The sequence below is a fragment of the Caretta caretta genome, chromosome 5 (assembly GCF_965140235.1).
Source record: "Caretta caretta isolate rCarCar2 chromosome 5, rCarCar1.hap1, whole genome shotgun sequence".
NCBI classification, from domain to species: Eukaryota; Metazoa; Chordata; order Testudines; family Cheloniidae; genus Caretta; species Caretta caretta.
This window is the reverse complement of record NC_134210.1, coordinates 2,207,858-2,235,361: the sequence shown is the minus strand read 5'-3', so window position 1 is coordinate 2,235,361 and position 27,504 is coordinate 2,207,858. Positions and strand designations below refer to the sequence as shown.

Below are 27,504 nucleotides of genomic sequence, written 5' to 3'. Positions count from 1 at the left end.
GATTGTAACGCGTAGTGTACGTTGGCCCGTACATGCACGGTAGATCTCCTTGTGCTCCCGAGCGAGGGTACAAGCCGCAGTGTAGGTCGACGCGCTCTCAGTTCCTTCTAATGCCACATGGTCTGAGTCAGAATCCAGTGTCCTCTCTTTCAGAAAACCTGTAAATAAGATTGTAATTAGTTATTCTTTGTTAATTTTAGTGTGGTTAGTATAGATTGTTTCCCCAGACCAGGAACTCCCTTCCCACAATCAGGGACTATGCCAGACTCTTGAGCTTCAAAAACTGCCCTAGATCCTTCTCTGTCAGCAACAAACCAACACTGCCTCTACTGTCTGGGTGCGGGGGGGGGACGTTTCAGTGAAGTGCAGCATTTGTTGGCTGTTTCCGCTAAGATCGTGAGTTTGAAAACTCTTACTGGAGAAGGCTATGAAGCCCTCTCGGATCCAGGCCGGGGAGACGCCCTCCCCCCCCCCGCCCTCCCCGGAACATTGGCTTCACCAAACGAGCAGCACCCCTACAAGCAAACGTGCTTAGAAGTGGAGCCCCCAGGTTCTAAGTCTCATCCAGGCCTTTCTGCCAGTCACTAAACCCACACCACTATGGGATCTGAACCTTGTGCTGTCAAAGCTCACTAGACTTCGGTTTGAATCCTTAACGTCATGTTCCGTGTCCCACCTGACCATGAAGGTGGCATTTCTAGTGGACATCACTTCAGCCAGGAGGGTCAGCAAACTGGGAGCCTTCATGGTGGACCTACCCACCCACCCCCCATTTAGAGTATTTCAAAAGGACAAGCTGCTGCTAGAGATGCAGCAGTTGGATCTGAAGTACTGCATGCATCTTTGTTGCTGGCTTCCTCGCCCCCACCTTCGATCTGATAACTGGTTTTCAATCTCCCACGTGTAGAATACACACAGGAACCAGCACTCAAAGAAGTAGTGGAGGTTACTTACTATAACCGGAGGTTCTTTGAGATGTGAGGCCCCATCTGTATTCTGCTACCTGCCCTCCATCCCCTCTGCTGCGGATCTGATCAGATTTGCGGTTAGAAGAGGAACTGAGAGGGTGTCGACCCGCACTGCTTCTTATACCCTCACCCAGGAGCACGAGGAGATTCACTGCGCACATGTGGGCCAACAGACACTGCTTGCTAAAATCTCCAGACTCAGGTGCATGGTGTGCCTGTGTACCCACATGTGGAATACAGAAAGGGGCTGCACATCCCGAAGAACCTCCAATTACAGTAAGTAACCTCCACTTAAAATGTGTGCGTTGGCTGTTTTTGTCAAATTTCTACTGCTCTGGGATCACCAGGGGCCTTGCCTGAGACATTGTATCCATTGAGATCACAGGGTTTAAGAGGTGTTCCTCTTGCCCTGTTGCGCTCCCTGTTTTGGTTGAGTTTGAGGAGGGGTCTGAGCCAAGATGCGACATCCCAAGTCACTTGTAAAAGTGCCCAGTAAGGAAATGGCAAAATGGCTTAGGATCCGTATTCTTCCAGTGGAACCTAACATAGTCAGGTCAGTCCTATTTGTGGGGATGCCCCTTGGAACTGTCTGGCAGACCCCCATAACCCCTCTGAAGGATCTGCTGGAAGAGTTGTCGCATTACTCAGACCTGTCTAGCATTTCCAATATTCTCTCCAGAACTATCATCTCTTCAGTACTGATGACAAGTTCCCAGCTCCGGGAAGACCTGTTTTGGGGGCTGATTAATGCTATACTTGGATCCAGGGATCACTGGTCCCTGCTGGATCTGAGGTGGGTGCTGTTGTTTTCTCAGTTCCAAGGTGGTGGGTGCCATGTCATTTTTATGCAGCGCCACCTTGGTGAGTTTTTTGGGCAGACAGCTTCAGAGTTCAAGCCCCATTCAGGTTTTACTCCACATGGTTTCTGAGTACTTTGGTGTTCGTCCCTTTGGGCCTCCGCGTCTTGGGTCAGCAGCTCCTCTTAAATGCCGGTGAGGGATCCTGCTCCGTGGGCAGTCTTCTCCAACAGAAAAGCAAAGGGTCCTTGGGAGTCCTTTGGCTGCCTCCACTGGAACCTCAGGATCAGCAGTTATTTACTCCTGGGGACATTCTGCTCCAAAACATTAAAAATTCTGTGCACAATATTTTAAAATTCTGCAAGTTTTATTTGTCAGTAAATAAATGCAGAGGCTCCCGCATGACGGTGGGGAGCACAGACCACTGGCTGCACGAAGGTTGGAGATCACTGTGCAGCCTTTCCACCCCTCACTCCGGGGACACGGACTCAGTGGTGAGGCTACACCCAACCCTGACACAGCACAAGACCTGTGCCTGCCCCAGAAATATCCTGGGGCACCTGTGCCAGGTGCAGCTGGTGTGGTGCAGGCAGAATCCAAGTGTGGAGGGGCTCAGTGTGGGGGGATCCAGGTCTGGGGTGAGAGGATTCTGTGTGGGACAACCTGGATGCAGGCAGCTCAGTGGGGGGTGGTCTAGGCATGTGTGTGGGGGGGGTATCTGTATACACAGAGGCTCTTTGGGGCGGGTTTCAGGTGCTGGGGCAATGGGACTCGGCAGGGGTTTCCAGGTGAAAGTGGTTGGGCCTCAGCTGTGGGGGTCTTAGAGGGGGCTGGGTGCTGGCGGAGTGGGGCTTGGTGTTGTGGGGGGCTGGGTGTGGCTAATTGGGGTCAATGGCATGGGGATCTGGATGTGGGGGGTCAGGGGGGTGGGGCTCAAAAGGGTGGGGGGTTATGTGCAGGGAGCTCAGTGGGGGGTGGTCTAGGTGCAGGGGTGAGTGTCCAAAGGCAGGGGATCTGGATGCAGGACGCTCCAAATGCAGGGGTTGAGGTTCAGTGGGGTGGGGTTCGGGTCTGGAGGGCTAGGAGGGTTCTGGATGTACAGGGTGCGGCTTGGCAGGGGTGTCTGCGTATGGGAGGTCCAGATGTGTGGGGGTTGGGCAGATGGGGGAGCAACTCCCTGTACAGTGACCCATACCCCACAGCTGAGGAGTGATGGGAGCAGGAAGCAGGGAGGATGCAGAGCTTCCTGCAGCTCAGGGAGGTTTCTGGGGGTGAGTCTGACACAGCCCCAGCCACTCCTTCCAGGGGAAGAGGAAGTCCTGTTCTCTCCTGCCTCCAGCCTAGCCAGCACTAGGAGCTGATCCCGGCTCAGGCTAGGAGTCACTGGCTGGGCTGTCCCCAGCCCTGTGGTGATTTACCTCTCCGCTGGCTGCTCTGGGTGCCTGAAACAATGTACCTGCGCAGCTAGGGAGTGGTGCATGACTGCTCTTGCAGCTTCCCTTTGCTTCCCTGTCAGAAAGTCATTTTTCTGCGGGGAAGCAAAGAAATCTGCAGGGGACATGAATTCTGCACATGCGCAGTGGCGCAGAATTCCCACAGGAGTAGCAGTTCCACATGGTGTGGACTCAGACGCTTTTCTGACAGAAAAACAGCAGGATATAACTTGTGCCATGCCTGCCTTGTGCGGGCTTTCCTTGCACCTTCCTCAGAAACAGCAGGAGATAGAAGATTCAGTTAGATGGACAACTGGTCTGATCCATTGTGGCTGTTCCTATGTTCCTGTGCTGAAGGTCTAATTTTTGTTTGCCAGGAGTGTCTCAGAGCTGTAAGTCCTGATGGCCAACACCTTATGCTGTGTATTGTGCAAAGACAAGGTGATACCTAGGCCTCCCCCCAAACTTCTGACTAAAATGTATCAGATTTTCTTTTTTCAGAGTAGCGGCCATGTTAGTCTGTATTTGCAAAAAGAAAAGGAGTACTTGTGGCATCCTAGAGACTAACCAATTTATTTGAGCATAAGCTTTCCTGAGCTACAGCATCCGATGAAGTGAGCTGTAGCTCACGAAAGCTTATGCTCAAATAAATTTGTTAGATTTTCTTTGATCAGTCTGTCTCATGGCCTGTGCTTTTCCCATAGCCACATATCCATCTTTCATAGGGGAGGTAACACATCTTGCATCTCAAGCACTACTGACCTCTACTTTGACAGGGCTTGTCATTTAGAAAGTTGTATGGTCTCCTTGTCACCTGTGGAGAAAAATTTACTACTCAAGCCACTTCATCTCAAATGCATCCAGTTGTGTTATAAGCTGGTAGCTGCTCCTATGCAAGAATGACTCTCTGCTCTGTCAAGTAGGGCGATGGCAACCCCTGTAGTGCTCCACATCAAAATGAACAAAGTGTTGATTGTCCACTGATTTCCCTCCTCTCACTAGAGGCACGGAGTGCATACTTGTGTCTCTTTCCAACTCCAGTCTGACTGCTAAACCCCCTACATATGTCTTTACTTCTGCACTTACTACTGAGAGAGGCCAGTAGGTCAGATACTCTGAGGTGGGGCTCCTAGCCTCCTTAGGCACTAAGGATATCACAGCTTCATTAAGCTAAGGCATATCTACATAAGCAATTAGACTATGGGAGGTTAAGTCTGCCCCGCACTTACCTGCTGCAGTCTAACTACTGTCCGCATGTCCACTCCTACTCTGACACATGTTAACAATTTGTTAATGCACTTTCAGCTGGTCTCATTTCAAAGAGACTAGCTCAAAGTGCTCTTATAAACTATTAACGCACATCAGCTGGTGCACGTGGACCGTTATGCTGCAGCAGGCTGGGACAGGGTAAATTCCTATCTCAGCTTGCCAAGTGCTCGTGTAGACAAGCTCTAAGACACAGCGATGCTCTTTTTCTTCACTTCCAAGAAAAACGTCACTTGGAGTGAACGGGTCACATACGTGTATAAAGTTTGGCCATCAAACCAACTGTGGCATTGGGAAAACTCAGATCCAGGGAAATCTCTGCAGCTTGGACCCACCTCAAATAAAACCCAGTAAGAGGCTTCCAAATGCAGCAGGTGTCCCTTTGGAAAGAGGATTGTACTCATGGACTCGGTGGTGGTTAAAACAAAGCACCAGTCTGATAGAGAAGTATCTTTCATAATATCCCAGAAGGGAATAGGGATGTTTCTGGCGGCTGAGTTTTCCAAGATGTAGCAAAATCTCTCATCACTTGCTAGTGAAAGTAAGTGGTAATGGTGGAACCTCTCTAAAAACAAGTGATGTGAGAACACATTTAACTACTAAGACAAAGCTCAAGGATAAGTTAAAGTATAGGCAGGTTGTTTCCCACTCGAGGCTTGACAAGCAGGCAGGTCTGCCTTAAAAGCAATTGACTGCTTTATGGGCAGCCCGTATAAAGAATTTGGGGGGTGGGGATGGGGGCGTAAAATGATCATAATGGCCCAACCCCAGGGAGCAGGTGACCCGGGGCCTTCTGCACCAGTCCGGCTGGAAATGCTGGGAGGAGGGAATTGCTGATTGAGTCCTGGGCAGATGAGGGTACAAGCAGGGCAGCTGAGAACATTTCCTTAGCCCCTATGACTTGTGGAGCTGACTTTGTGCCACCGCAGGATGCTGGAGATACAAAGGAAGAGAGTTGCTTCCTCATGAGACATCCTTCCTGCACCAGCAAGAACTGTGTTTTCCTGATGATGAAGTGTCCCCAGTGCACTGAGCCAGCAGTGGCCTCCTAGTCCTTCACCTCTGCTCTGCAGAGACTGAGCCAGCTGAGTCTGGGAGGCAAAAGATGCATGTGCTGTAGTGATGAAAATGCCTTGCAGAGCCCCTGTAGAAATCCACACCTACTCCATACTAGGACATCACTAACAAATGAAGATACGGAACTTAACTCTCTCTGCCCTCCTCTCTTGGAGGCTGCAAGATAGTATATTTGTTACCACCATTTAAATCTAGGAGAACCCAAATGCCATCTCTAGGAATCGTATTATTTCTTTCTTAGGACGACAAAATCCAGAGCATCTAATGTGAAGAGGAGGACGGGCCATAAGAAATCGTTCTCCTCTTATTGTCATGACAACAGAAATTCTTCTATTTTTGAAGTGTTAGATGGAGCTGTGCAAAATTACTCCAGAATTCAACCTGCTGATCTGCAAAGAACCCCCAAATGCTGTAGAAATCCTAACTGCTGAAATGTCATGGCATTATAGGCATACCTCATGCACCAGTACCTTAGCACATTGCAGATGTGTTGTACGCAACTCTGCTGTGACCAGTGCAGCTGGAATAATGCTAATTTAACATACCTGACTGCTTGTTTTCTTCCCAACAGATCATGAGAAGCACAGACTATGTAAAAGTGCAGACTATATGAATTTGCACTTCAAAGTGAAATGGCTGTACAATGAGTATGTTCGCAATCTGCCTGCCTTCAAGGGGAAAGTGCCCGACTATCCAGCGTAAGTCAGTTGTATTCTCTGTTATAAATTCCATTTCTTGCCCCATCTCACACCTTCCTTAGGGTGATCTTTCTGCTTTACCTTAGTCTTCCTACCTTTCCGATCTTTACTGCCTCTACACTTCTTTCTGACCATAACGAAAGCATACTAGCCTTCTCTCAGCTATTCTTGCTATTGGTCTTTCTCCTCCTTACATACGTGATTGTTTCATCTCATTGTACAGTATGTCTCAACTCAGTCTCAAGAGCCAAAGTATTTAGCAGAGGGTTGGACCTTGGGATCTAGGTTTGATTTGGGGGCATTTCTATGGCATGCTTACAATCTGTGATCTGGTTACATTGGGGTGGGCCTTGTAATTTTGACTCTGTAATCAACGGTTAAACGGCAAATGCTCTGTCTTATCAAACCTTGGCTTCCAAGCACTGTCTGAGTGGCCACCCCAAGTTCCTGCCAGAAACTGGAGCTGCTGCTAGGGGCTGCCGCCTTTTTTTTTTTTTTTTTAAATAGGCACCGTCCTTAGTAAAGCAGTGCTGGTGTCTTTAGATTAGACTCCAATAATGGCACCTTCCCTGAGCAAGGCGCTCACTTAGGTCCTCGCCGCCCTGGAGCAATTCTGCCCCACTTCCTGTTCTGATGCCTTTTCTCTTTAGTAGAGGTTGCAAAGGGTCTGACTTGAATAATTTGTTTTCTGGGGTTGATTTACAGGGAGAGCAGGCCCATCCTGCTGATATCAATCTGTCCCGCAAAGGGCAGAGCTGGTTCAGTGCAAGCTCACCTTGGGAGAATCCCATGAGTTTCAGCATGAAATACTGCATTCAACAAAGGGCAAAGCAGAGAGCCTGGATCACATGGTCTATATCCAGGGAGGCCAGTGAGGATCAGAGTTATACAGTGTGTCTGTCCTGCCCTTTAATATGGAGCTGTAGTTGCTGGTGACTACAGGTCCCAGATTGCAATAATCAACCTTGTCCTGAGCAACCTGGCCTGTTGCTGCGGCTTGTAGCTGCTGCGCAACACCAAGGAATTAAAAATAAGGGCATGTGCCATCTAAGCTGTATTATTAAATTTAGGCATGGCCCTTGGGCTCCTAGCAAGTTGTCAGCGCAGCCCTCTGGTGAATATAATTTGAGCATGCCTGATCTACAGGGCATCACTCGAATTTGGGACACCTGATATAATAACCAGTTTGAACTGTGGGCCTTGGGAACAGATCAGCAGAGCAATGAGAGGCTGCATGGTCACGTGGACAGGAGGCTGGCCTGGTTTCCTTTCTTGGCTCTGCTTCTGAGTCAGCGAAGGCAGTCACTTGATTTCTCTGTATTGTGTCTTAGTTTACAGATCTGTAAAATAATGATAATGATGCTTAGCTATTTTCCTAAGGAGCTCTGCGATCTATGGGTGAAAAATGTGACCGGAGTGTCACTAAGCAGTAATATTCAATGATCTAACCTGCTGGCTTTGTCTGTGCGGTATCTCTCTATAGAGTTCCTAGTGCCCTGGTGTATGTGCAGTCTCAGTAACCTCTGCTGCTGATCAGTGCTAATATTTAACACTAAGCATGTAACCAAACACATCTAATGACTATTTCAACTATCTCCCTTACCTGTCTGCGCTCCTACGCCCACCCCTTCAAAAATACCACTGGGGCTAACCGTAGCAATGAGTTAGTTTCTATTTTATGAAATGCAAGTTCATTAAGTACAGAAGATACTCAAAATTCTCTGCTTCAGCTTCAAACCTAGTAAACTCTTTGAGACCAGTCAAAACTCCACTATCCAGAGAGCATTAGAGCTTCCTCTTGTCCATCACAGAAGTCAGCGGAAAGATGGAAGATGTTAATTCCCAAAAGCATGAACTTCTTTTTCTTTGTCCTTTCAAAATGCTTAATATATCATGTTTTTTTCTAAATTATACACTTTAGTACGCATCAAGTAGTGTGATTGTACCAGAGACGAGCTCGTCTCTGGAGGTAGAAGGCATTTCTGCCTTTGATATCGTGACTTACTGTGCACGTGTTTGGCCCAATCTTGAAAACCCAGTCTGTTTTTGCCCCTGTAACTTGCATGGTCAGTTGAAAACACTGTTTAAATGTCTCAGTACCTGATTTGTGGAGGCAGCCAGGTACCTAGGCATGTAAGCCTTAATTTTGTCTGCAAAATTCTGGCCATAGAAGCAGAGACCAGGTTCAGGACAGGCTGAAACTGCAGCCCTTTGTCTTACATTATATCTGTAACACACAACAATAGGAAATTTCCTTTCAGCCAGAAGACGCAGCTCCCATTCATGGCGTAGGAGAGCGCACTACACTGAAGAGTAGTAGCAGTTTATTCCAAACCAGAACTCTCAAAAGGGCTGTAAAGACTACATGGTCAAGCCCTCCAAAGTCAGGGTGCGATGCCTCCTGCATATTCATTAGGTCAATCTGCATTGGCATGTTACCAGACCATCATTTCCACAGGAGCTCTGCGTCACTTGCTGTGTGAGTTCATAGATTCTAAGGCCAGAGGGGACCATTATGATCATCTGGTCTGACCTCCTGTATAGCACAGGCTTGAGTGTTAGATGGTGCGAATAAGTTAAAAAGGTGTGGCAATTTCTTTTAGATCACTTACTAAAACAGGCAGGAAGAGGAAGGCAATTGCTCTCTACCAAACAATATGTAAAAATGTGTCTATGAAATTAATTAATTTTAAAATAATTTTGTCGATGAATGTAAAGTAATGCACATTGGAAAAAATAACCCCAACTATACATACAATATGATGGGGGGCTAATTTAGCTACAACTAATCAGGAGAAAGATCTTGGAGTCATCGTGGATAGTTCTCTGAAGACGTCCATGCAGTGCGCAGCGGCAGTCAAAAAAGCAAACGGGATGGTAGGAATCATTAAAAAAAGATAGAGAATAAGATGGAGAATATCTTATTGCCCTTATATATATCCATGGTACATCCACATCTTGAATACTGTGTACAGATGCGGTCTCCTCATCTAAAAAAAGGTATACTGGCATTAAAAAAGGTTCAGAAAGGGACAACTAAAATGATGAGTGGTTTGGAACGGGTCCCATCTGAGGAGAGATTAAAGAGGCTAGGACTTTTCAGACTGGAAAAGAGGAGACTAAGGGGGGATATGATAAAGGTCTATAAAATCATGAGTGGTGTGGAGAAAGTGAATAAGGAAAAGTTATTTTCTTGTTCCCATAATATAAGAACTAGGAGCCACCTAATGAAATTAATGGGCAGCAGGTTTAAAACAAATAAAAGGAAGTTCTTCTTCACTCAGCACACAGTCAACCTGTGGAACTCCTTTCCTGAGGAGGTTGTGAAGGCTAGGACTATAACAGGGTTTAAAAGAGAACAGGATAAATTCATGGAGGTTAAGCCCATCAATGGCTATTAGGCAGGATGGGTAAGGAATGGTGTCCCTAGCCTCTTTTGTCAGAGGTGGAGATGGATGGCAGGAGAGAGATCACTGATCATTACCTGTTAGGTTCACTCCCTCTGGGGCACCTGGCATTGGTCACTGTTGGTAGACAGGATACTAGGCTGGATGGACCTTTGGTCTGACCCAGTATGGCCATTCTTATGTTATCCTTAATGTTCTCTTAGCATAGTTCTCTCTATGGAGTTTCTGGTGGAGGAGGGTCTTAAAAGAACCCCCCTCCCCAAAATTACCCTCCCTTTTTGCCAGGCAGTCTGGCTAGACAGCAAAACACCTAGATGACCGTGAATTTGTAAACCATTACGCTGGAAGTATTATGCATCCCATCTATGGCGAGTGGCTTTGTGTTCTCATCACTGCATGTGGCACACTTTCTGAAGTGCCCTTATCTCCTTCTGTGAGCGTGCAGTGAATGTCAAAGGCGCAATACGAAATGGCTAGTAAGGGATAACCAGTAGGCCGTTCTGCCGCCTCCTGTGCCATAAGCAGCAATTAGTAAGTAGCAAGCAGCCTGTGTCATTCATTGAGCTGTAACTTTCTGGGGCAGTAAGCAATACAATACAGTGTGCAGCTTGCCACTCAGGAGCTCTGCAGGGAATCGGAGACTTGCTAGCTACCCCCTTATAAACTACCTCTGTTTCCTTAGTACCTGAGCTCTCTTGTAAAAAGAATGAGTCATGGCTTAAAAAGCACTATCGTTATTTAAAAACCAAACAAAATGCTCAAATCAAGAGAGTCCTGCAGCCCATGCACAAACCATGACTTTCAAAGCCTCAGAACTGCCAGGTCAAAAGCAATTTCACTGGAACATGGAAAGACCTTGTCTCTGTGAGAGAAATTTTCCCATCATTGCTAACATAGGTCAGCGTGGCTGCCAGCTCTGTTGGGTCGTGCTGGTGTAGGCAGGCTGCTGCTGGCATTTAACACTGTGTCAGTTACAATTTCCAATATTAACAGGGATGTGCTGTATATGCAAAGGTGTTAGGAGTATTTAAGGCTACCCAGTATTTAAGGCTGCTCTGCGGTTGTGCGCTCGCTCTCTGTCTGTCTCGCTCTCGTGTCTCTCACGTTATTTCACATTTTTTGCTAATTCAAGCAGCCCATAATTAGCACCATTTGAATGAGCTCCGTGGCCTGTTCAGAGAAGGTCGTACTCTACTGTGAAGCTCATGTAATACACTTCTTATGGATTGAATTCACACATGGGCCTTTTTTTCCCTTGTTTGTGAATGCTGTTTGGTACTATATGAAAGTGAGATTTGCTGCAGCTACAGTACTTAAATACTTACGTAGAGAAGAGCTGTGCAATGAACTCTAGAGAGACATTTAATTCAGATGAAACCTTAAATGCTCTACTGCTTCTTAAACACCACCGAAAACCTCCCCTATCTATTGTCCTGATGCTTTCAAACAGCAAGAGAATGGGGTCTGGCTAGCTCAAGGGATTGCTGATGGAATACAGATCATTTCTCTTCCTCTTTGCTGGTTCAGATCCAGCACATCAGTCCTGGTAGCTGTCTGGTGCAGTGAGTTAAGAGTCTAGTCCAGTTCCAAGTGGATAAATGTCCCCACTTTAATTGTAAAGCTACCTCCTTGGCACAAAAGGGCACCCATTTTTAACAGGCCCAGTTTCCGGAGCCCTTTCCATCCTGCTATGCTACTCTCTCCCCTCTCCAGGATAGGAGATGGGAAAGCATGGGGGAAGCTTGTTCTCCTTTGCCCGTGTTCCACCTGTTCTTGGGATTCATGGAGCTCCACTCTAGGGTGGGTCAATCTGGACCCTTTCATATGCACTAAATTCACTTGCACTCTCACAAGAGATAAGTCACCATGGCACTGCTGATTCTGCATGGGCTGGTGTCTCCTGTGGGGATAGTATAGTGCCACCAATCGGACGTTAAGCTCTGGTTACTCAAGCGTTCTCCCAGACTGTTAACGAATTAGCATGCCAAAGAGTCTAAAAGACTGGATCCAACTTGGAGAGCAGTTGTGCCTTTGGGAGAGAGGATGCCAGGCTACCCTACGGAGGGTATGGGGCAGCAGAGAGCAGCACCAGAGTGGAGAAAACTGCCTCATCTGGGATCTGCCTCCCCCAACTCCCAAAATATGTTCCTGCACCTGGAGACAAAATGGCAGGAGGCCCAGGGAATCCACTTCCTTCTCTCTTTCCTTATGCAATGCAGATCTGACAGCGAGAGCTGCAAGCTCACACAGCAAGCTTCTTTTCCCAAACCTGTATCCCTTAGCTCGTCCCTGGGAGCATGTGTGGTTAAATTTCTCAGAGCCACTAGTAAAATTAGTGAGCACACGGTTCTCGGGGAGGGGGAGAGAGGGCTAGTAATGCAAACAGGAAAAGAGAAAAAGGAGTAAAAACATTGAAAGCAAAACCAGAACCAAGCTACTGAAGAGGGAGAGAGCATGAGCAGAGGTGGAACAGTGCAGAGGGAGAATGAACGAAGTGGGTGAAATAGTAGCAACTGTACTGAAGCCCGTGGTTATGAGGGGCCCAATCTGACAATCCAGTGCTCAGGGCGTCAGGCGAGATTGTGGCCTACTGTTCTTGCCCAGGAAGCAATGTGGGCACATGTGTCAGTACACCTGTGTGTGAGGGTGCTGCTGTCCTTCAGATCCTCCCTGGGGAAAGCCAGCTGGGCACCTGGGCAGATGATGATCAGCTTTCAGACTGGCTCGCTAGAGGGTCAACTGCTGTCTGGCAATAAATGTAACCAATAAAGCTGGGGAGAGGAAAGCCAGGATTTTTGCTGTTTTGAAGGCATTTGAATCACTGAAAGACTCATCGAGTGCTGAGAGGTGGGAATGCCACAAGATTAGTAGTTGTGACTAGGCACCGCGTTTCACACAGTAACTTGCTCTCCTTCCTCTCCCTGTGGCAGATGGTTTGAGCAGTTTGTGATGCAGTGGCTGGATGAGAATGAAGATGTTTCCCTGGAATTCCTGCATGGAGCCCTGGAAAGAGATAAGAAAGATGGGGTACGTAACTGGATTACTGTGCCCAGGAACCAAATATTACCACAGCAAATTCAGGAGCCTGAATGCGGATGCAGCCATTTTAGCTCACTGAAGAAATGGGAATCTCCTTTATCTTGAGACTTTGTCCCCAGGTCCTCAGGAACTGTTTTAACCTAATAGGGGCTGCAGAGCAATTCATTTATAAGTGGTGCTGCTGCTAATCTGTGTCAGCAAGAGGCTTGGCATTCTCCCACATCCCCATGCCTGTGAGAGAAGTCATTGAAACACATGAATCTAGGGACTTGTCTAATCGTGACAATGAAAGTGACCTTAATCCATCTGTTCTTTAACCTCACCGAGCACTCCCAGAAGGCGTTGTTGTGCTGTACATAGCCTGTTTGAATGTGGATGCGAGCCCTCATTTATATTTCTCCATTTAAAAAAAAAAATTCTGTGCGTTTTCGTTTCCATGTTGCTCATTAAATGAACAGGCAAACGATGCATTTCATGAAAGGTCTCAGCAGTGTAATTGCCAATCCCAGGTGCTGAGTCATGTCCCTTCCTGGTTTAGACTGCAATTGTCAAAGGGAGATAGGTCTCATAGGTCCTTGAAAATTAGGTTCCAAACTTCTTTGGGACCCTTTGAAAACTCCTTCCTTAATTCTGGGGTGAACATATTCTGCTTTGCAGCTGCCCAGTGCCCACGCAGCAGACAAAGGACAGATGCCTGAGAAATACCAGCTGCCTCTCTCAGATCCGTACAAGACACTCAGAAATTACTGTGTGTGTTTTTTGTTTAGTTCCAGCAAACATCTGAGCATGCTCTATTCTCCTGCTCGGTGGTGGATGTCTTCACACAGCTCAATCAGAGCTTTGAGATCATTAAGAAGCTGGAGTGTCCAGACCCTATGATTGTAGCTCACTATATGAGGAGGTTTGCTAAGGTAACAGCACTAGCATTTAGCTCTTCATCTGCCTTCAATTGTATGGAGAACTTTAAAGAACTTTAGGGCTTCTTATTTTTGGTTTTAACCGATAAACGCTGATAAAACACCCCTTGGACAAAAAATGAAAATTTAGAAAATATTGGCATTTCTCCAGTAAACACTAGAAATGCTTACATGTATCTAAGGGCCTGTCTATGTGGAGCGATAACACACACCACAGGGGGGTGATTTCCAAAGCACGCTAATGTTTTGCACATTAATTGGTCCATGTAGACCCTGCTACTGTGTACTAAAGAGTCCCTAGTGTCCTTTAACATAGTACTGTTTGAAACAGTACTACATTAAAGTGCAGTGAGGAGCATTACAAAGAGATTATTCATTACAGTATACACAAAGAGAAAGTCCTTAAAAAGTCTGATTATCAGACATCTGCATAGAACGCTCAAATTGCTTAAAAAAAAAAAGCCACCCAAAAATGAAATTAATGAACCCTGAAGAACAGAAGCTAAGAGTTTTGAAGAATCCTGTCTACTCTAAGTTATTGGTTTGATTTTATTTTTGTGTTCTTCTGCAAACATCCTGCATTTCTCAGTCGAAGAGCAGTGTGTAACATCATTCACTGTTGTCTTTGCAGACAATTGGGAAAGTGCTGATGCAGTATGCTGACATTCTCTCCAAGTGCTTCCAGTCCTACTGCTCCAAGGAGAAACTAGTGAGTAACATTTGATTTCCCCCCTCCCCACCTTTAGAAACCCAGGCATCATTGAGCCGCTCTGCAATAGCTTTAAAATAGCAGGTTAAAGAGTCCTCATACTGCAGCTGGGAAGCCATAAACCGCATCATTGTTGCTCATGTCATCAAGCCCCAGGAGTTTTATGGAGTTAATTTCATTTTATAGGTGAGCAAATCAAAGTTAAGAACATAAGAAAGGCCATACTGGGTCAGACCAAAGGTCCATTCAGCCCAGTGTCCTGTCTACTGACAGTGGCCAATGCCAGGTGCCCCAGAGGGAGTGAACCTAACAGGTAATGATCCTCTCGCCTGCCATCCATCTCCACCCTCTGACAAACAGAGGCTAGGGCACCATTCCTTACCCATCCTGGCTAATAGCCATTGATGGACTTAACCTCCATGAATTTATCCAGTTCTCTTTTAAACCCTGTTATAGTCCTAGCCTTCACAACCTCCTCAGGCAAGGAGTTCCACAGGTTGACTGTGCGCTGAGTGAAGAAGAACTTCCTTTTATTTGTTTTAAATCTGCTGCCCATGAATTTCATTTGGTGGCCCCTAGTTCTTATATTATGGGAACAAGTAAATAACTTTTCCTTATTCACTTTCTCCACACCACTCATGATTTTATAGACCTCTCTCATATCCCCCCTTAGTCTTTTCTCTTTTTCCGTCTGAAAAGTCCTGGCCTCTTTAATCTCTCCTCAGATGGGACCCGTTCCAAACCCCTCATCATTTTAGTTGCCCTTTTCTGAACCTTTTCTAACGCCAGTATATCTTTTTTAGAAAAAAGAAAAGGAGGACTTGTGGCACCTTAGAGGCTAACCAATTTATTTGAGCATAAGCTTTCGTGAGCTACAGCTCACTTCATCGGATGCATAAGTGAGCTGTAGCTCACGAAAGCTTATGCTCAAATAAATTGGTTAGCCTCTAAGGTGCCACAAGTCCTCCTTTTCTTTTTGCGAATACAGACTAACACGGCTGTTGCTCTGAAACATATCTTTTTTGAGATGAGGGGACCACATCTGTACGCAGTATTCAAGATGTGGGCGTACCATGGATTTATATAAGGGGAATAAGATATTCTCCATCTTATTCTCTATCCATTTTTTAATGATTCCTAATTGGGCACTTGCTGTGTGTCAGTCCCACCACATCTATGTCAGAGGGTTTACTCTCCATTAAGGAGATGGAAATAAATATTCCAGTTGCATGCACCTTGTAGACTCTGCTGTGATCCCCTCCCTCCTCAGGCTACAGCCGCACATGGAATTATTGAGAGCAGAGATGGACCATTCCTGTCGGGCTCCATGCTTGCACAGGGTGCTTGGCCACGTGACAAGGTGATGGCCAAGGTAGACTCTGCCTGACTTGCTGGGGCTTGGGCTCTTCTCCCCATCTTTTCATTCTGAACCTGGGGAACTGCTTTATGGCTGCTGCTATCACTTTTTTCCAGGGCCCTTTGGAGTGAGGCATCCACCCTATTGTCTAAATCTTGTTTTACAGCCATGAAAAGAAATGGGCTTGGGACACTCTTTGTAGATGTTTATACTATGTCTGTATCCCATTTGGCTTTCACAAACACTTCCCAGTTTATTATCCCCTACTTAAACTAACTTGTTGTTCAACCCCATTTCTACATCATTAATGGTGGTGGTAAATAAAACTGTGTCTGAAATCTGGATGTCTGTCACATGCTGTTCTTGATGCTCTTCTTTAATGAAGCCAGGGGAATGCTCCAGCCTTCTCCTAGCAAATGGGCTTTCTCCCTTTGTGCTCATGTAATTCAGACTCTGTCAGGACATGGCACCAGAGAAGTCACACTCCGATCACAGTGGCTGTAAACGGAGTGATCGATAAGTGCTCCAGCATTCCAGGGTCACTCGAGGCAATTAGTTGGTGTATTTTTTCCTGTGCAGTTTAATAGGTAATGCAGCTGTGTCTGCCCCAAGAGAGTGAAAGAACAAAAACAATGTTGTTCACTCAATTTTCATGTGTTTACCAAGACTTTCTCCCCTTTCTGCTGCAAGTGCTAATTGTTTATACAGGTTTCATTGTTTCTACCCATAATTATTTTCTTCAAAAGACATAATTTCCCATCATTTTCTTGAAGTAAAGGCCACAGCATGCAAATGGCTTCCACCTGTTGTGTTCACAAATGGTTCAAATCTCCTGTAGTTTCTGAACAGTACTCGGTGCTGTACCCAACCCGGTAGCCTGCCAGGGATGCGTATAGAATTGGCATCCGTCCATGTTCGGGGAAACTTAACACTGCATTCCCTAAGTTTTTTCTTTTGCTAATGGCACGCAAAAACAACAGTGAATTACCCCAAAGAGACTGTGAAGCCAAAATAGTCCACATCTTATCCTTGCTGGTGTGGTAGAAACCTTAGCTTAATCTCTGGAAGGAAATGCCCATTGTGTGCCCCAGCGTGTAGACATATACATGAATGACAACAGATGGGGCTGGGACACCGCCATCCCCCAGTTCTGTTCAAGAGGGATGGTCCAAACAAGACAAGCCATTCTACTTCTGTGACCTAGAACTCAGTCAGTCTGCTAGATGCTCCTTTTCTTTAAGACCCACGTAAGTGACCTTCCTTACTTATAGATCAGGCAGGAGTTTCCCCATATATGGACAATTGGAAAGCACCCTTAGAAAATCCCTTGATTGGTAGAAGTAGGGTTTGGCAAAATATAATCCCCTATATAGAAAAGCTTCCATTCAACTGGAAGTCTGGCACTCTCATCAGGAGTGTTACTGGCGCAGAGGATCATCATTCATGGGTGTTTGACTATTTGATCCAGTGGGGAGCTGTTCCCTTGTAGCCGGGCGGATTTGCTCATATGTCAGGGCACTTAAAACAGAAGATGCATATTGTCCCCTTCGGATTAATGCCACTTCACCATGGCCTGGCAGTTTTCTAGGTCAGATATCTGCCTCTATGATACAAATCCTCCAAACTGCTACTGGATGCTATTGTCAATTCAAATGCCTCCATGGGTACTGTGTTCAGGGGAGAGATTCTGAATGAGGCAGGCTGAGATGGATCACTGCATCCCTTCTCCCTTCAGCCCTAGCTGAGTCTCACGCTAGAGATGTTTGGGATCTGCTACATAGAGTCCCTTAATTGCAAACGGGGGAGCTTGAGCAGATAAATTTTTCCCCCTCGCTGATGCGTGAATTTCTGGGAGCGGCCACTTTGTTGTGCACCACCTCCCTTTATGATCTGTATGCAGTTCAGATCTGCACAGGTCAGAGTTGAGAGTCTGGGGGCGATATCAGAATGGACTCTTACAGGAGGGCAGCTGCCAGTTGTCTACTTGATCAGCCAATTGTCACTGGAGCAACCCCTTAACCACTGATTGGCATGTCTGCAAGCAGCTGCCCCCTTTCCTGGTTGGAAAGGGGGACTTTCCTCCTAAGCTTTGTTAGCACTGAAATCTGCCCCTGCCCTTCCTCTTCCTTTACATGCTGGGGGAAATTCTAGCCCTGGCTATGCCAGTGAAAGAACAAATAGTGTTGTCACCCTGATCAGTAACAAGACTTTGCCATTGCCTCCTTCAGCCCTGCATCCTGATGAACAACATTCAGCAGCTGAGAGTGCAGCTTGAGAAGATGTTTGAGGCCATGGGTGCTAAGGAGGTAAGAGCACTAAAATTGGCTACTTACGCCCATAACTACTGGTTTACCTAGAGCCTCCAGTAAAGATTAGGGCCCCATTGCTTTAGGTGCCAGGCTGTCAGAGTGAAAGGACAGCCCTTGCCCTGAAAATCTTTGTCTAATTGAACACAACAGCAGGGTTTTCAAACAACAGACAGGAGCGGGGGGGAGGACAAGGGAAGTAGTAATAAGACAGTAATAAGAACATGCATTAACATGGGCACAAGATGTTTTCAAGTCTGTTTTTTAGGAATGTCGACAAACCCTCCACGTTACGGGCACAAGTCATTTTGTGCAGTGTGTAAAGGAAGGTCAGTAACTTGGTTGGGAGTAAATTACGTACATTTAATATATTCTAAAAAACGCACATGCTGTGTAATTCACCTGTCTCATTCTTTGGGTCACTAAAAAAGTGTTTGCCAAGGTAGATTTATTGCGCTGTTCCTGTGACTCTCTTGTTCAGAGGGTAGCAAGTTTCAGAGACATGAAAGAATTTTGTTTCAGTTGCTGTTTGTGAAGAGAGGATGCTCAGCTATAATGTACATCTTTTTTCCTCTCTCTCTCTCTCTCTCTCTCTCTCTTTTCATTGCTTTTCAAGACTCGGGGTGATGAAGAAAAGAACATTGATCATGTTAGGAAAAAATCTTTTTAGAGCCTCAGGGCATTTTCTTTAGCTGTGACGAGCTAGACGCTGCGCTGTCATCTGCACGCCAAGGGGAGAGTTCAGGGGTGGTGTTTCACTGAAGTGCAGTTCAACTTTTTGACTGTGCACTGTTGTTTCCAAGTCTCTCTCGTGCTTAGTGGCATAATTCTAAGAAGTGACAAATGCTTGTTTTTTAAAAAAAAAAAAAAAACTGCTAAATGTTTCACCGGCTAATGCAAGGATGACAGCAAAGAGGTTTTCTTCACAGTGGAGCACAGTTCTCCTCAAACAAAATGTCCCAGCAACCCAGACTTCTGTGTTGCACGGGGTGCACCCAGCCTTGATATTACATCAGTAATGGCCACAAAGGGCCAATTTTTCAGAACAATTGCTCCCATGATTAAACGTATGTAAATAGTTTTATGAAGGCATCACTCACGTGTACAAGGAACACCACTAAGAAATCAGCATTTGCCAAGTTACCCAACAGTGCTGTCAGATAGCCACAGTATTTCCTTATACTTACAATGGGAAATAACATAGTATCTCAAATGGCTGGTGGTAAACTGTATTTAATGACAATATAAACTATTTCACTTAGCCTGGGTAAGATCACCCTCTGGGAAAGGTGCGTCTTTCAGCACAGAATCTCAACAATGCCTATCCCAGCACTTTCCCGGTGAGTTGAGAAATCATAGGGGGGGGTTTCAGCTTGCACCACAGGCTCACAGGAGATTCCTGTGGCCAGCACTGGGGGTGTGCAAACCTCTGCATTTTCACACTCATTCCTAATGCTGCATAATGACTCAGCACTTCATGAGCATACAAGATCACATAAATGAAATAACAAGCGCATGTCGAACTGTTTGGTGTAAGGTACAGTGCAGTGTGTGTAACGTACTGGAGTGTTTAGGGTACGTATGTTCTGCACTCCGTCTGTGGTACACTAACACTCCACCTCTGTCCAGACAGTCGGTGCTCAGGGTGCTGAGACTCTAGCTGGAGCAGGAATGCAGATCTCAGCTGTGATATCACACAGCAATCATCCAGAACAAAACTACATTTATACAAAAACTCATGACCTTCCTGAGCTCCTTCTGCTGCGAGCTTCTCCCTCCCAGCCCAGCTTGTCCCTTTGCAGCATCCTCCATTGAAAGCCGCCTCCTGTAGTGACACAAAAATGGCTGAGAAACTGACACTAAACTGGGAGGAGTGGTAGATACGCTGAAGGGTAGGGGTAGGATACAGAGGGACCTAGACAAATTAGAGGATTGGGCCAAAAGAAATCTGATGAGGTTCAACAAAGACAAGTGCAGAGTCCTGCACTTAGGACGGAAGAATCCCATGCACCGCTACAGACTCGGGACCGAATGGCTCGGCAGCAGTTCTGCAGAAAAGGACCTAGGGGTTACGGTGGACGAGAAGCTGCATATGAGTCAGCAGTGTGCCCTTGTTGCCAAGAAGGCCAATGGCATTTTGGGATGTATAAGTAGGGGCATTGCCTGTAGATCAAGGGACGTGATCGTCCCCCTCTATTCGACATTGGTGAGGCCTCATCTGGAGTACTGTGTCCAGTTTTGGGCCCCACACTACAAGGATGTGGAAAAATTGGAAAGAGTCCAGCGGAGGGCACCAAAAATGATTAGGGGACTGGAACACATGACTTATGAGGAGAGGCTGAGGGAACTGGGATTGTTTAGTCTGCGGAAGAGAAGAGTGAGGGGGGATTTGATAGCTGCTTTCAAGTACCTGAAAGGGGGTTCCAAAGAGGATGGATCTAGACTGTTCTCAATGGTAGCGGATGACAGAACAAGGAGTAATGGTCTCAAATTGCAGTGGGGGAGGTTTACGTTGGATATTAGGAAAAACTTTTTCACTAGGAGGGTGGTGAAACACTGGAATGGGTTCCCTAGGGAGGTGGTGGAATCTCCTTCCTGAGAAGTTTTTAAGGTCAGACTTGACAAAGCCCTGGCTGGGATGATTTAGTTGGGGATTGGCCCTGCTTTGAGCAGGGGGTTGGACTAGATGACCTCCTGAGGTCCCTTCCAACCCTGATATTCTATGATTCTTCAGTGGTCTCCCTGCACTGTGGGATTATACAAGGAGGAGGAGATGTGCGGGGAACTCTGGCTCAAACCCTGTGACTCACAAACCTGGGGAGAAAAAGAATGCGAATGACATGGTGAGCAACTGGAATATAGTTTACTCAATATATTAGAAAGTTTTCCTGGGAGTGAAACTCTTTGCTACATGCTGTTTGTTCACCTCATCCGCTTGCCACTGTTCACCAGAAATACTTCATTTAACTTGTGCCGAGTACCTGAAATAGCTGACCTCCCCAGGGTTTTCCTCTTGGAATGCATTTAGTACTTTTCTGCATAGATTAAAACCCTGCCAGATCCTCTGTTCCGCTAGCCTAGACTGCTTTGTTCTAGTTTATTTAGTGGCTACTCTGACAGTGATTAGTCCTGGCTGGTGAATATCAGTTAGTGAGAGGACGACTCTGAAAATAGAGATAATTATGTGCTCTGGAAATACCTCATCTTGTGCAAAGTTTTTGTCCTCTCCTTCAAGAAGGACAATTACTTGGTGTTTACAAGAGGTGCATACAGCATCCATACTTCAAACAGTGGTTGGCACTAAAATGTAAACATTGCCCTCACTGCTGTCTAAAAAGCAATAAGAGGAGCTATTTCCCTGTAAAGAATAAGAAAATGTTACGGTGAGGTCACATCAATGCTCTCAGTAAATGTTTATTTTTGTGTGTTACCCAAGGTATTCTGGCCGAATGAAAGCACCCAGGCAGTTTTCCTGTAATTATACTAATAAATTAGGAGTTGCAGGTAGACAAATCATGGAAGTTAGGAGTTGTAGGTGGTGAGAAAGATTCAATGAATTTAAGATAGCATGCACCTTTGACTACTTCAGCTGCATTCTGTTCACCTAATCCATCCACACATGGAGTACTTCTAATATTACAAAGCTCTGAACAGGTTTCAAATAGTTGTTCCTGCTCTTCCCAAATGTGAAATCCTATTCCTGCCTGCATTCCTTGTACTCTCCCTAAAACATTACCCAAGGATAATGCTGTGGGATAAGGCAGCATTCAGCCCTAAACCCCTGGGCATAATACCCAATATCTTGTAGCCTCAATGGGTCACAAGCTGGAGCACAAAAGATCTGGAAAATCCTCCTTCCAGTGTGGTGTACTGCCCTGATTTCCGACCTTGGAAGATCCCAAGAGATTCCCTCATTCAAACTACAACATAATACGTGATTGAAAAGCTCTCTTAGATCATTTTTAGAGTTTTATACCACTTTATTTTTCTCCCTTTGAGCCTGTGCAGTGGATCTCATGCTGCTAGGACAACTTGACTTAGAGGGATACAAATATTATCAATATAGCTTCCAAAAACCTCTCCCAAATGTTCGGTGTTTGGGGAAAAATAGCGTTTCTGAAATTATTTGTAGTGGTAAAAGCATAATACACAATGATGTTGTGGTGTAAATGTGTAGGCACAGATTCTATGGTGATGGCAGTCATATATGTTCACTGATGTCACTGACATAACTTTGGAGTAACTTGTGTATAATTCAGGTGTCAGAGTAGCAGCAGTGTTAGTCTGTATTGGCAAAAAGAAAAGGAGGACTTGTGGCACCTTAGAGACTAACCAATTTATTTGAGCATAAGCTTTCGTGAGCTACAGCTCACCTGATCGGATGCATTCAGTGGAAAATACAGTGGGGAGATTTATAAACATAGAGAACATGAAACAATGGGTGTTACCATACACACTGCAGGAGAGCGGGCGGGGGGACCTTTTGTAGTGATGATCAAGGTGGGCCATTTCCAGCAGTTGACAAGAACGTCTGAGAAACAGTGGGGGGTGGGAATAAACAAGGGGAAATAGTTTTACTTTGTGTAATGACCCGTCCACTCCCACTGTATTTTCCACTGAATGCATCCGATGAAGTGAGCTGTAGCTCACGAAAGCTTATGCTCAAATAAATTTGTTAGTCTCTTAGGTGCCACAAGTACTCCTTTTCTTTTTGTATAATTCACTCATCCCTTCACAAATGCATAATGTTTTTCTGAAAGCTCTGCTCTAGGAATTATTTTGGGGAAGGCCTCCGGCCTCTGTTACACAAGAAGTCAGACTAGATGATCACAGTGGTCCCTTCTGGCCTTGGAATCTGAATATCTTTGAATGTGGCAGTCATAAAGTCATGCAAGTAAAGCATTCATGCCACCTGTGCTGTTTTCTCTTCACCCCTCATGTTGTTCTACAGACCTCTGCTTGGGAATGGTACAAACAGTCTGACAGTGGGCAGTGTAATACTTTCTATTTTCATTTGTCAGGAACGACTTTGCAGCCCACTCCTACCTTCTTCTGCCTTTCACAAGTTATGCAATCATTAACTTCTGCAGGATAAAAAAAACCCATGTACTGCACTGCCCACTGTCACGAATTCTTGATATGCTGCACAAGCCCAATTAAAAGGTGTAGAAACTTAGATTTTTATGAAGTACAAGCCTCTCAGGGAAAATATCCGAGAAGAAGGATATTTACAGTAGAACATCAGAGTTACCAGAATTACAAACTGACCAGTCAACCACACACCTCATTTGGAACCGGAATTACACAATTAGGCAGCAGCAGACACACACACAAAAAAGCAAGTACATTACAGTACTGTGTTAAATGTAAACTACTAAAAAAATAAAGGGAAAGCAGCATTTTTCTTTTGTATAGTAAAGTTTCGAAGCTGTATTAAGTCAATTTTCAGTTGTAAACTTTTGGAAGAACATCCATAATGTTTTGTTCAGAGTTACAAACATTTCAGAGTTATGAACAACCTCCATTCCTGAGGTGTTCATAACTCTCAGGTGCTACTGTATTGAGCCTTGAGAACAAGGTCTTCATTGGACTTGTCTTCCTCCAGTTTTCATGCCCTTGGCTATCAGCTAAGCTGTATGAAAAATGCTCCAGTAAAACATACTCTCTTCTTGGTGTTCAGACAGATTTATCCCTCATTTTAAATGCTCAGTCACCTGTATGACAAACCCCAGGATCGCTGAAGAACAGCCTTGACTTTGTTATAACAGCTGTGGGAAAGCATTCCTTGGGTCCAGGCTCCTGCTAAGAGCTTCTTATCCTGCTGAGTTCTTCAGTCTTGTAAGACCTCTGTCAAATCCACACTAGAGTTAGAAATGCATACTGCTGGCTTTGCTCAGCCCTCCATCTTCTCCCTTTCCTGAAAGGTGGGGGAGAAGTGAGTGATCCTTGGGACCATGTGACATAAGCCTGGGATAAAGATAAAAACCAATGTATTGTGTCTTTTTAAAGAAGGTCTCAATCTGTTTTAGCTTATCAAAAAGAAGTGAGAGGTGTCTTGATTACAGTGTATAAGTACCTATGCAGGGAGAAAGTTCTGGTACCAAGGGGCTTTTTAATCTAACCGCAAAAGGCATGACAACCATCAGTAGGTGGACATTAGTCAGACAGAATCAAATTTAGAAATAAGGCCCAAATTGTTACCAGCAAGGGGATTAACCATGGGAACAAACTGCCCTGTGCAGTGGTAGAGTCTCCATTTCTTGATGGCTTCAAATAGAGACAGGATGCCTCGTCTCTGAAAACACAGATAATACGTTCTGGCTTCATGTGTAAGGTGGGTGTTGAGAGTCTCCATTCATTGTCTGGACACTGCTTTTAGATCTTCAAACAAGATGCTGTAGAAGTGCCAAGTATTAGTCCTACTAGAATTAGAGCATTTGTTCAGAATTAATCACCATGTAGTCTAGGCTGTCTCATGTTTCACAGAAAGAGAACATTTTTATTAGCTTTCTTTCTCAGTGTCACGTTCCATGCACCCAGAGTGAGGGAGATTGTAAGACTCCATAAGGCAGTGGAGTTCCAGCTTCCAGCAGAAATGTCATGGTCATGATATGCATTACAATGCGCCAACTTTCTAATATTTCTTGCTGCTCCGCTCTGCAAGCCAGATTTATTGTGCAGTCCAAGTGGCATTTCCTGTTCTCATGGATAGCTGGTACATTTGACATTCATTGACGAAGCAGCAAAGTAGATATTAGTTCCTTCAGGAGCCTTTATCAGTGCTTCACCATATTGGCAGAGAAGAGTTTCCAGCTACACTGAAAACTGAAGGAAGTCTATGAAGGACTGTAACTTGTATAAAGAAAAGGAGTACTTGTGGCACCTTAGAGACTAACCAATTTATTTGAGCATGAGCTTTCGTGAGCTACAGCTCACTTCATCGGATGCATACCGTGGAAACTGCAGAAGACATTATATACACACAGAGACCATGAAACAATACCCCCTCCCACCCCACTGTCCTGCTGGTAATAGCTTATCTAAAGTGATCATCAAGTTAGGCCATTTCCAGCACAAATCCAGGTTTTCTCACCCTCCGCCCCCCCCCCCCACACACACAAACTCACTCTCCTGCTGGTAATAGCCCATCCAAAGTGACAACTCTCTTCACAATGTGTATGATAATCAACGTGGGCCATTTCCTGCACAAAACCAGGTTTTCTATTACCAGCAGGAGAGTGAGTTTGTGTGTGTATGGGGGTGGGGGGGGGTGAGAAAACCTGGATTTGTGCTGGAAATGGCCCACCTTGATTATCATGCACATTGTAGGGAGAGTGGTCACTTTGGATAAGCTATTACCAGCAGGAGAGTGAGTTTGTGTGTGTGGTTTTTGGAGGGGGGTGAGGGGGTGAGAGAACCTGGATTTGTGCAGGAAATGGCCCACCTTGATTATCATACACATTGTGAAGAGAGTGGTCACTTTGGATGGGCTATTACCAGCAGGAGAGTGAGTTTGTGTGTGTGTGTGTGGGGGGGGGGGGGGCGGAGGGTGAGAAAACCTGGATTTGTGCTGGAAATGGCCCAACTTGATGATCACTTTAGATAAGCTATTACCAGCAGGAGAGTGGGGTGGGAGGAGGTATTGTTTCATGGTCTCTGTGTGTATATAATGTCTTCTGCAGTTTCCACGGTATGCATCCGATGAAGTGAGCTGTAGCTCACGAAAGCTCATGCTCAAATAAATTGGTTAGTCTCTAAGGTGCCACAAGTACTCCTTTTCTTTTTGCGAATACAGACTAACACGGCTGTTACTCTGAAACCTGTAACTTGTATCTAATTCGGATACAGAAATAGTAGGCACCAGTCTCATGCCCTTCTAATGGACCTAAATCACGTTCTGTTAATCCCCTGCAGTTTGTGTGGAGCCAGGGAATGCCAATACCAGCCATTAAGGAGCTAGTTAATACATTATCTAGACTTTTCCTCCTTATGTGTTAGTAGCTGTTCAGAAGAATCAACATCTCCATAATGACAAAGGACTTTTCTGCCACTGAGCTGAGAAATTCAGCACCACAGTTGGCTTTCCTTCCACTATCACTTAGTGACAGGTTTCAGAGTAGCAGCCGTGTTAGTCTGTATCCGCAAAAAGAACAGGAGTACTTGTGGCACCTTAGAGACTAACAAATTTATTAGAGCATAAGCTTTCGTGGGCTACAGCCCACTTCATCGGATGCATAGAGTGGAACATATAGTAAGAAGTTATATATATATACACACATACAGAGAAGGGGGAAGTTACCATACAAACTGTAAGAGGCTAATTAATTAAGATGAGCTGTTATCAGCAGGAGAAAAAAACTTTTGTAGTGATAATCAAGATGGCTCATTTAGACAGTTGACAAGAAGGTGAGAGGATACTTAACATAGGGAGATAGGTTCGGTATGTGTAATGACCCAGCCACTCCCAGTCTCTATTCAAACCCAAGTTAATGGTATCTAGTTTGCATATTAATTCAAGCTCAGCAGTTTCTCCTTGGAATCTGTTTTTGAAGCTTTTCTGTTGCAAAATTGCCACCCTTAAATCTTTTCCTGAGTGGCCAGAGTGGTTGAAGTGTTCTCCTACCGGTTTTTGAATGTTCTGATTCCTGATGTTGTGTCCATTTATTTGTTTGCATAGAGACTGTCCGGTTTGGCCAATGTACATGGCAGAGGGGCATTGCTGGCACAGGATGGCATAGATCACATTGGTAAATGTGCAGGTGAATGAGCCCCTGATGGCGTGGCTCATGTGGTTAGGTCCTATGATGGTGTCACTTGAATAAATATGTGGACAGAGTTGGCATCAGGCTTTGTTGCAAGGATAGGTTCCTGGGTTAGTGTTTTTGTTGTGATTGCTGGAGAGTATTTGCTTCAGGTTGGGGGGCTGTCTGTAAGCGAAGACTGGTCTGTCTCCCAAGATCTGTGAGAGTGAGGGATCATTTTTCAGGATAGGTTGTAAATCTTTGATGATGCGCTGGAGAGGTTTTAGTTGGGGGCTGAAGGTGATAGCTAGTGGCGTTCTGTTATTTTCTTTGTTGGGTCTGTCCTGTAGAAGATGACTTCTGGGTACTCTTCTGGCTCTGTCAATCTGTTTTTTCACTTCAGCAGGTGGGTACTGTAGTTTTAAGAACGCTTGATAGAGATCTTGTAGCTGTTTGTCTCTGTCTGAGGGATTGGAGCAAATGCGGTTCTATCTTAGAGCTTGGCTGGAGACAGTGGATCGTGTGGTGTGTCCTGGATGGAAGCTGGAGGCATGTAGGTACTTAGTGGCTACTAATGGGTAATGAGGAAAAAGCTAGAAACTTTTTTAATCAGTGTCACTAGCAGTCTTGTGAATCACACCTGAAACAGGGGGGTGGGGGATCAGTTTAGAGGAGAGAGAGTGCTACAGGGATCTGAGTTTGGGTCTGCAGCCCCTTGGCCAGAAGCACTGTAAAGGCCTGAGTGTTCATGCCCTGGGTGAAGTGTTGCTCCCAGATATCCTCTCTAGC

General features: G+C 45.5%; 1 protein-coding gene across 11 annotated transcripts in view; it reads left to right on the top strand.

Moving 5' to 3' along the window:
• UNC13B (unc-13 homolog B) overlaps positions 1-27,504 on the top strand; it is a 380,992-nt gene that overhangs the window by 303,890 nt on the left and 49,598 nt on the right. For all 11 annotated transcript variants that reach the window (XM_048850215.2, XM_048850214.2, XM_048850212.2 and 8 more), the window contains 5 exons: positions 6,113-6,239; positions 12,577-12,673; positions 13,453-13,596; positions 14,234-14,311; positions 17,897-17,974. In XM_048850215.2, the coding sequence (XP_048706172.2) occupies positions 6,113-6,239; positions 12,577-12,673; positions 13,453-13,596; positions 14,234-14,311; positions 17,897-17,974 (524 nt within the window). The remainder of the gene's footprint in view (positions 1-6,112; positions 6,240-12,576; positions 12,674-13,452; positions 13,597-14,233; positions 14,312-17,896; positions 17,975-27,504) is intronic.